The following is a 10,137-nucleotide window of genomic DNA, read 5'->3' as shown; positions in this document are numbered from 1 at the left end:
TTAGTGAACTGGACACAGTCAATAAACTGTATGAATGTAGTGATTATTAGTGAGCTGGACACAGTCAATGAACTGTACGAATGTAGTGATTATTAGTGAGCTGGACACAGTCAATAAACTGTATGAATGTAGTGATTATTAGTGAACTGGACACAGTCAATAAACTGTATGAATGTAGTGATTATTAGTGAGCTGGACACAGTCAATAAACTGTATGAATGTAGTGATTATTAGTGAACTGGACACAGTCAATAAACTGTACAAATGTAGTGATTATTAGTGAACTGGACACAGTCAATAAACTGTATGAATGTAGTGATTATTAGTGAACTGGACACAGTCAATAAACTGTATGAATGTAGGTCCAGTATCATTTATACAGTTTCAATGCGGTTTTAACCATTTTAAAGTGTATTGAGTCCCCCCTCGCCCCTTTACAACTTGTTTCAGAAAGTATTAAAATGCCTGTTAAATAGTGTCTTGTCCTGTATTTCAGGAGGAGAATGCCAAAGCCATGTCTGACAAGAGTGCTCTGCGAGAGAGAGAGAGAGAGAGAGAGAGAGAGAGAGAGAGAGAGAGAGAGAGGGAGAGAGGGAGGCAGAGAACATGTCAAGTGTTGGGCGGCTCTAAGCCTGCAGCACCAGACCTCTCGCACACCGGATACCCAGCATGCATCTCTTCTCTACAACTACTGCCCCCTTGTCTGTCGCCGTCTGCCACTGTACCCACTGACGACACTATCTCAACAATCAACCAACCATCCAACAACAGCAACCCTCTTCTCACCGCAACCCCAACCCACTGTTAACTCACTGTCAACTCACGGTCAACCCACTGTCAACTCACTGTCAGCCCTTCCTCAAACCCAACCTCTCCAACTCTCCCCTCGACACACTCACGCCCAGTATTAGGATTTGGGCAGGGAGTGTATTGAGGGTGTGTGTGTTAGGGGAGTGTTAGGGGAGTGTGTTGGGGTGCTTTCTTGTCCTCGGTGTGCGTTTGATTCTTCCTCTTTTGTCTCATGATGTCCCCCCTTCCTCTTCCCATCTAAACCTGTGTTGTTTAACACAGGAAATACATGATGTAGAGTTAAGTAAAAATCTATTATTATAATCATTATTATCATTATTATTTCTGCTATTACACAATTGAAATTGTATATGTAATTTGTATAATTCTAATTCTTAATGCTAGTGGTTTCTAGAGTTTCTAGATAGAGGAACTATCTTTTAAGGAAGCATGATGTTTTTTGATATTTTGCTGTTTTTTATTGTGGCTATTAAGTGACAAAATGATATTGGCAGTTTTTGTTTTAGCTTCTTGTATGTTATCTATTATATTATACTCAGCCCAAGATCATGTTCAAGACATCTACTTTTTTATGAGGGGTGTGTTTGACGACGTGTCAAGGGTGGAAACTACATCACTACTGAGGTCCTGCAGGGAGCCGTGCCCAGGGCTGTCGTCACTGATGCCTGTTTAATATGTGGAGGGGACCTTAATGGAGATGTAACAGGCAGGCTGTTGGATGTGTGGACTGGAGAGATGTGGGCCTCTGCGGTCTGCAGATGGAAGGTGTTTTATCCATGAGATCACATGTATGACTGTGTGAGTTTATTTTGTATACACCTGACTCTCTGTCCTGTGGTCTCTGTAGTTGCTGCTCATTTTAGAGTGGAGAGATGTGACTGAGGTCTGACAGGGTATACAGAGGGGTGTGTGTATGAGGGAGAGCCCCTGTTGTTGGTATTCCACATGAGAGAGAGGTAAGTTAGGAGAGGAAGGCTTTATTTCAGGAGTCCTTTCAGTCCTCTGCCGTCAGTCCAGGACTTGTTTTTCTTATGATTTAATGATATTTTTATGTATATTATATTTTCATTTGTAATATCATCCTCATTGACTTACTATCTAGTGTTATTGAAATCTGTTACTACTACTCACCGTGTTTGTGCCAAGGCCAACAGTACTCATCGTGTTTGTGCCAAGGCCAACAGTACTCACCGTGTTTGTGCCAGGGCCAACAGTACTCACCGTGTTTGTGTCAAGGCCAACAGTATTCACCGTGTTTGTGCCAAGGCCAACAGTACTCACCGTGTTTGTGCCAAGGCCAACAGTACTCACCGTGTTTGTGCCAGGGCCAACATTATTCGCCGTGTTTGTGGCAGGGCCAACAGTACTCACCGTGTTTGTGCCAAGGCCAACAGTACTCACCGTGTTTGTGCCAAGGCCAACAGTACTCACCGTGTTTGTGCCAAGGCCAACAGTACTCACCGTGTTTGTGCCAAGGCCAACAGTACTCACCGTGTTTGTGCCAAGGCCAACAGTACTCACCGTGCTTGTGCCAAGGCCAACAGTACTCACCATGTTTGTGCCAGGGCCAACAGTACTCACCGTGTTTGTGCCAAGGCCAACAGTACTCACCGTGTTTGTGCCAAGGCCAACAGTACTCACCGTGTTTGTGCCAGGGCCAACAGTACTCACCGTGTTTGTGCCAAGGCCAACAGTACTCACCATGTTTGTGCCAAGGCCAACAGTACTCACTGTGTTTGTGCCAAGGCCAACAGTACTCACCGTGTTTGTGCCAAGGCCAAAGTACTCACCGTGTTTGTGCCAAGGCCAACAGTACTCACCGTGTTTGTGCCAGGGCCAACAGTACTCACCGTGTTTGTGCCAGGGCCAACAGTACTCACCGTGTTTGTGCCAAGGCCAACAGTACTCACCGTGTTTGTGCCAAGGCCAACAGAGATGGACAGATGGATTTAAACACTATAGATGGCTTCATACACACATGTACTTTAGCAGTGAGGATGTGTCGCTCTCTGAAGAGACATCAACACAGGACTATTTCTCTTTAACGAATAGGTGTAAGGTTTTCTCCTGACGCCGTCCCAACATAGTCGTTATGCCTGCCTGTGATTGGCTACCTTAGGTGTCTTGTCGCTATTGGGCAGGCAAATTTTAGCGAAGCCATCGCATTGGACAGTCAGGCAGTCACCCGGTTGATTCGTCCTCAGGTTTCTATTTATTTATTTATTTTGTTGGATAGTTTAATAAAGTGCATTTACTTAGTTTCTCCCTCAGGTTCATGTTTGATTGCTCTCTGTTGATTTATGATTTTAAGGGAGGTTCCGTAGTTGAAAGATGAAGGCTCCATTGTATATGTCCCTGGAAGTGTTCCTGAGTGATCGAGCTAACCAAACACGTGACCCCTCCTCCTCCCCCCTCCAAGAAAAACAAGAGAAAACAGCATGTTCAAAGGTGGTGTTGTGTTCTTCTTCGTGTGTTTACTAGCACTGAAAATCTATATAAAAAGAAGAAGCATATTTAAAAAGGGAGGAGTACACAGTATTACACAACCACTATTAACTAGTATCTTAGGGAGGAGTATACAGTATTACACAACCACTATTAACTAGTATCTTAGGGAGGAGTATACAGTATTACACAACCACTATTAACTAGTATCTTAGGGAGGAGTATACAGTATTACACAACCACTATTAACTAGTATCTTAGGGAGGAGTATACAGTATTACACAACCACTATTAACTAGTATCTTAGGGAGGAGTATACAGTATTACACAACCACTATTAACTAGTATCTTAGCTGGCGTTTCTTTGCACGACGACACAAGGCGTTTGTCCTTTCTCTTCTTCTCTTTGTAATTTTCTACTGAATGTTGGAATACTAAACCTCTATCTATTCTCTGAGCTTTTAAAGACCAGACAACTATTGTCTCCAGATGATAGATATCAAAGGTAGATGAATATGGCTATTAGGCTATGATGATGATGATGATGATGATGATGATGGCAGTGATGATGAAGATGATGACGATGATGATGGCAGTGGTGCTGATGATGATGGCAGTGGTGATGACGGTGATGATGGTGATGATGATGAACATGTAATGAAGATTCTATAGCATGCTTTTATATGGGTCTGAATGTTAAAAATGGCTTACTTTTCTACAGTGGAGAGAGTGTGCATCATGCATTGATGTTAATGGGAGACTAAGTGAAAATTTGACCTAAGTGGAAGTTATGATTCAACCTATTTTGAGAGGAACATTACTCAACACTTTGTCACCAGGAGGCATAAAGAATGTTCTATTGTACAGCCACTAGAGGTCACTCTCACACGTAATAAAGCACAACTAGCTGATCAGGGGTCAGATTAGTCTCAGGTAGTAAATCACTGTGGCTGCTGAAGTAACTTCCCTTTAAGCAAACTGTTAGTAATCAGCTACAATAGACATTAGAGGGAAGAACACACTAGAAACGTTCACACCTCTAAATACAAAGTGCACTGTCTACATCTGTAGGTGAATATGTTAGTCGAATTTGAAATGTGTTTTTGGCATATCCTAACTCCCCCTAAGAGTGGGGTCACGGCCAGCCATTATCAATGGCGACCCTGGCGCAATTGGGGTTAAGTTTATTACCCAAGGGCACATTCACCTTGTCGGCTCCAGGATTCAAACTAGCAACCTTTCGGTTACTGGCCCAATGCTCTAACCACGAACATACCTGCAACTTCCCAAGGTTATATAATATCACACAATTTACACATTAATATATCTTAGACTTTTACATTACTTTTAGCTAACAAAAAGAACAATCACTGCATTTTGATGTCTAACTTTAAGCGACTTCAAGCTTCTTCCAGTGTACTAATCAGTTGATAAATATGATGTAATATAAATATGTGTTAGTGTGGAGTGCAGAGTTAGAGAGAGGATGTGTTGTGGTCTTTATAAAACTCTTCTACCCCCCCTCCCTCCCATCCTCCATCCCTCCCTCCATCCCTCCCTTCCTCCATCCCCTCCCTCCCTCCCACCCTCCATCCATCTATCCCTCCATCCATCCCTCCCTCCATCCCTCCCTCCCTCCCACCCTCTCTCCACCCCTCCATCCCTCCCTCCATCCATCCCTCCCTCCATCCCTCCACCCCTCCCTCCACCCACCCATCCATCCATCCCTCCACCCCTCCCTCCTTCCATCCATCCCTCCATCCCTCCCTCCCTCCCTTCACCCCTCCCTCCCTCCCTCCCTCCCTCCCTCCCTCCCTCCCTCCCTCCCTCCCTCCCTCCCTCCCTCCCTCCCTCCCTCCCTCCCTCCCTCCCTCCCTCCCTCCCTCCCTCCCTCCCTCCCTCCCTCCCTCCTTCCCTCCCTCCCTCCCTCCCTCCCTCCCTCCCTCCCTCCCTCCATCCCTCCCTCCCTCCCTCCACCCCTCCCTCCCTCCATCCCTCCCTCCCTCCCTCCACCCCTCCATCCATCCCTCCCTCCCTCCACCCCTCCATCCATCCACCCATCCCTCCCTCCCTCCCTCCATCCATCCCTCCACCCCTCCCTCCCTCCATCCATCCAGTGACTAGACCACCTCCACTGACAACACTGAGTTAGTATCTCTCTGTAGTATTTAACTATTTTCCTAGTCTCTCTGTTTAAAAACCTTATTCAATCATTTCTCTACAGTTGGCTCTTCATATTTTCCCTGACTTGTTCTCTTTGTATCATTTTTTTTTTCTGTAGAATATATTTATCCTAGATTTCTCTAATTCTTCTGGTTATTGATCTGTACTAAACATGCTACATGTGTTTCTCTAACTTAAGGAAATGTGTTACGGTGTTACAAATGAAATGACAATTTAAATAAAGTTACACTTCTCTTTCTCTTTGATTCTTAATCTTTATTGATCAGAGACGTCCTCATGGGCTTTTTATTGACGAGAGTAAAAATGTGTTTCATTCAAGTCAGAATGGTTAATCTGATACAGAGACTAGCAAATAATATTGACATTTAATATTTAAAGTTGTATTTTTTTACATGTCACATTGTAACTGGGCTAACAGCATACATTAAACTCATACATTAGACCCATACATTAGACTCATACATTAGACTCATACATTACACTACATACTGTAGTTTGATGTTATTGTAAATGATTCATGTTATATAATGCCTTAATATCATTCAAATCAGAACAGGTCACATTTTATAGCGATTAGCATAGCAAATACAGATTAGGCTACCCATGTATTGATTTAATAGTTTAAAACAATATAAAAAACGATATCTTAACAGCTGATAATATATAATCAGAGGATGATATAAAACGTCCTCAACAGAAAGGTCTTTGAAATAACAAACAAAAGTGAATGACAGAAAATCATTTCCCCAGACCAGGAGAGAACATTTATATATGAAAGGAAATCATTTGCCCAGACCAGGAGAGAACATTTATATATGAAAGGAAATCATTTGCCCAGACCAGGAGAGAACATTTATATATGAAAGGAAATCATTTGCCCAGACCAGGAGAGAACATTTATATATGAAAGGAAATCATTTGCCCAGACCAGGAGAGAACATTTATATATGAAAGGAAATCATTTGCCCAGACCAGGAGAGAACATTTATATATGAAAGGAAATCATTTGCCCAGACCAGGAGAGAACATTTATATATGAAAGGAAATCATTTGCCCAGACCAGGAGAGAACATTTATATATGAAAGGAAATCATTTGCCCAGACCAGGAGAGAACATTTATATATGAAAGGAAATCATTTGCCCAGACCAGGAGAGAACATTTATATATGAAAGGAAATCATTTGCCCAGACCAGGAGAGAACATTTATATATGAAAGGAAATCATTTGCCCAGACCAGGAGAGAACATTTATATATGAAAGGAAATCATTTGCCCAGACCAGGAGAGAACATTTATATATGAAAGGAAATCATTTGCCCAGACCAGGAGAGAACATTTATATATGAAAGGAAATCATTTGCCCAGACCAGGAGAGAACATTTACATATGAAAGGAAATAATTTGCCCAGAACAGGAGAGAACATTTATATATGAAAGGAAATCATTTGCCCAGACCAGGAGAGAACTTTTACAAACACAGATCTCACAGCTCCTCTCTCAGATACATATGACATCATCTGACTATAAACACACATACTGTATTATATTACAGTCTCATAGTTAAACTTTAACAAAATGTATAATTTACTTTTGTCCTCTTAAGTCATAATTCGGTATAATTATTAAAAAGACCTTTATCACTGCACGAATCCCCATAGAAAACAGTCAGATGACAGAGACCCAGCAGTACAAAAAACCTAGCATGACAGCTGAGTCACAACTTAACGACATCACTCTGACTCTCTGGATACAGCTGAGTCACAACCTAACAACATCACTCTGACTCTCTGGATACAGCTGAGTCACAACCTAACAACATCACTCTGATTCTCTGGATACAGCTGAGTCACAACCTAACGACATCACTCTGATTCTCCGGGTATAGATGAGTCACAACCTAACAACATCACTCTGATTCTCTGGGTATAGATGAGTCACAACCTAACGACATCACTCTGATTCTCTGGGTATAGATGAGTCACAACATAAAGTCATCACTCTGATTCTCTGGGTATAGATGAGTCACAACCTAACGACATCACTCTGACTCTCTGGATACAGCTGAGTCACAACCTAACAACATCACTCTGATTCTCTGGATACAGCTGAGTCACAACCTAACAACATCACTCTGATTCTCTGGATACAGCTGAGTCACAACCTAACGACATCACTCTGATTCTCCGGGTATAGATGAGTCACAACCTAACAACATCACTCTGATTCTCTGGGTATAGATGAGTCACAACCTAACAACATCACTCTGATTCTCTGGGTATAGATGAGTCACAACCTAACGACATCACTCTGACTCTCTGGATACAGCTGAGTCACAACCTAACGACATCACTCTGATTCTCCGGGTATAGATGAGTCACAACCTAACAACATCACTCTGATTCTCTGGGTATAGATGAGTCACAACCTAACGACATCACTCTGATTCTCTGGGTATAGATGAGTCACAACCTAACGACATCACTCTGATTCTCTGGGTATAGATGAGTCACAACCTAACGACATCACTCTGATTCTCTGGGTATAAATGAGTCACAACCTAACGACATCACTCTGATTCTCTGGGTATAGATGAGTCACAACATAAAGTCATCACTCTGATTCTCTGGGTATAGATGAGTCACAACCTAACAACATCACTCTGATTCTCTGGGTATAGATGAGTCACAACCTCACGACATCACTCTGATTCTCTGGATACAGCTGAGTCACAACCTAACGACATCACTCTGATTCTCTGGATACAGCTGAGTCACAACCTAACGACATCACTCTGATTCTCTGGATACAGCTGAGTCACAACTAAGTCATCACTCTGATTCTCTGGGTATAGATGAGTCACAACATAAAGTCATCACTCTGATTCTCTGGGTATAGATGAGTCACAACCTAACGACATCACTCTGATTCTTTGGGTATAGATGAGTCACAACCTAACGACATCACTCTGATTCTCTGGGTATAGATGAGTTTAATCTCTCTGAGAACAGAGAGTATATTACCCCAAATATAAGGTGACTGTTTATTATCAACAGTCACCTTATCAGAGTGATTCATATTCATCAGAAACCAAAGCACTAATCACACACACACACACACACACACACACACACACACACACACACACACACACACACACACACACACACACACACACACACACACACACACACACACACACACACACACACACACACACACACACACACACAGCTCACTGAGATGACTTTTCTGTTAGAGACACCATTGATTGGCAGATCTATATACCAGTGTTGCCATCATCACCAACCTTTCCATTAGAGAAGAATGGGTAGAGTCTCTCAGTAAATGTATCTCTGAAAGTATAGATGTGTGTCATGTCTTTGGTATCGTAGAAGGACACCTCTCCCCTGTCATAGTCCAGCTGTACTCTGATCCTCTGGGGTCTCCTCTTCAGAGTGAGGGTCCCACCTATTCCTTTTTTATACTGACCACTGTTCAGCTTTAAAGACCAGACTCCAAACTCTGGGTTAAAATATTGTACTTCCTCCTGCCTTTTGATCGACTCCTTGGCCACACCTATATACCAGTGAGGGTGGTCCTCCACCTCCACCTCCCAGCTGAGCTTTCCTGAGCTGAACCCCTCAGAGCCCAGACCTGTGATGCAAATGGTGTTCCTCTCTGGGTTGTCAGGGAGCTGCTGCCTTTTGCCTAAATGTCTCACACTGGTCAGATCATCAGACAGAGAGAGCCAGCGGGAAGCAGTGTTGGGGTCCAGAATCACAGGAGTGTATTTGACAATCCCCTGCATATTCTCCCAGACTCTGAACTGCAGGTTGCTCAGGTATTTGGCCACATCTATCAGTGCTCCTGAGACCAGCTGTGGATCCGGCAGTGTGTACTGGGCTCTGGAGAATGTCTGGGTGTGTTTGTAGCTCTTGAGAAATGACACCTCTCGTTTCTGGAATTCTTGTTTCACAGCAGTGATGCTTTCTGTGAGAGAAGAGATCTGGTCCTGAATGTTCTTCATCTCTCTGGCAATCGTCTTCCCCTTCTCCTCCTCTTCCTTCCTCAGTGCTGCCAGTCTGGCCTCCTCTTCCTCTCTCAGGAACTGGTGAAGCTTCTCAAACTCCCCTCTGATCTGTCTCTCTGTGGATACCAGCTGTTTCTTGGAGTATTGAAACATTTTGTTGTATGTGGCCTACTGCACTGACGAGCCGGCAGTCAGTGAAGTATCCCCCGCTGTGCTTGGCGGCCTCGTCCGACACGGTGCAGTACACCATGGTCTGAACGCCCGTCTCACACGGCATCAGCATACGAAACAGGATGGAGTAGGAGTAGATCCAGCTGCTCTGAGAGAGGGAGAGAGAGGGAGGGAGAGAGGAGAGAGGGAGAGAGAGGAGAGGGAGAGAGGGTGGGAGGGAGAGAGGAGAGAGAGGGAGGGAGGAGAGAGAGGGAGAGAGGAGAGAGAGGGAGGGAGGCAGGAGAGAGTGTGGGAGGGAGGGAGGGAGGGAGGGAGGGAGGGAGGGAGGGAGGGAGGGAGGGAGGGAGGGAGGGAGGGAGGGAGGGAGGGAGAGGAGAGGGAGAGAGGGTGGGAGGGAGAGAGGAGAGAGAGGGAGGGAGGAGAGAGAGGGAGGTAGTGTGGGAGGGTGGAGAGAGAGAGGGAGAGAGGAGAGAGAGGGAGGGAGAGAGTGTGGGAG

At 44.1% G+C, this 10,137-nt stretch overlaps 2 protein-coding genes across 31 annotated transcripts in view; one reads left to right on the top strand and one right to left on the bottom strand.

Moving 5' to 3' along the window:
• LOC100195738 (calcium/calmodulin-dependent protein kinase type II subunit beta) overlaps window positions 1-3,084 on the top strand; it is a 190,945-nt gene extending 187,861 nt beyond the window's left edge. For all 30 annotated transcript variants that reach the window (XM_045695285.1, XM_045695280.1, XM_045695278.1 and 27 more), the window contains one exon: window positions 497-3,084. The gene's annotated coding sequence lies outside the window, so the exon portion shown is untranslated. The remainder of the gene's footprint in view (window positions 1-496) is intronic.
• A 5,572-nt stretch (window positions 3,085-8,656) lies between these two features.
• LOC106570804 (zinc-binding protein A33-like) lies at window positions 8,657-9,843 on the bottom strand. The gene has a single exon (XM_045695235.1). The coding sequence runs from the start codon at window positions 9,621-9,623 to the stop codon at window positions 8,718-8,720; it is 906 nt and encodes a 301-aa protein (XP_045551191.1). The 5' UTR covers window positions 9,624-9,843; the 3' UTR covers window positions 8,657-8,717.
• Window positions 9,844-10,137: the final 294 nt, after the last annotated feature.

The sequence above is a fragment of the Salmo salar genome, chromosome ssa15 (genome assembly GCF_905237065.1).
Source record: "Salmo salar chromosome ssa15, Ssal_v3.1, whole genome shotgun sequence".
Classification (NCBI taxonomy): Eukaryota; Metazoa; Chordata; class Actinopteri; order Salmoniformes; family Salmonidae; genus Salmo; species Salmo salar.
Note: the sequence above shows the minus strand (reverse complement) of the source record. Positions and strands in the feature narration are given on the sequence as shown.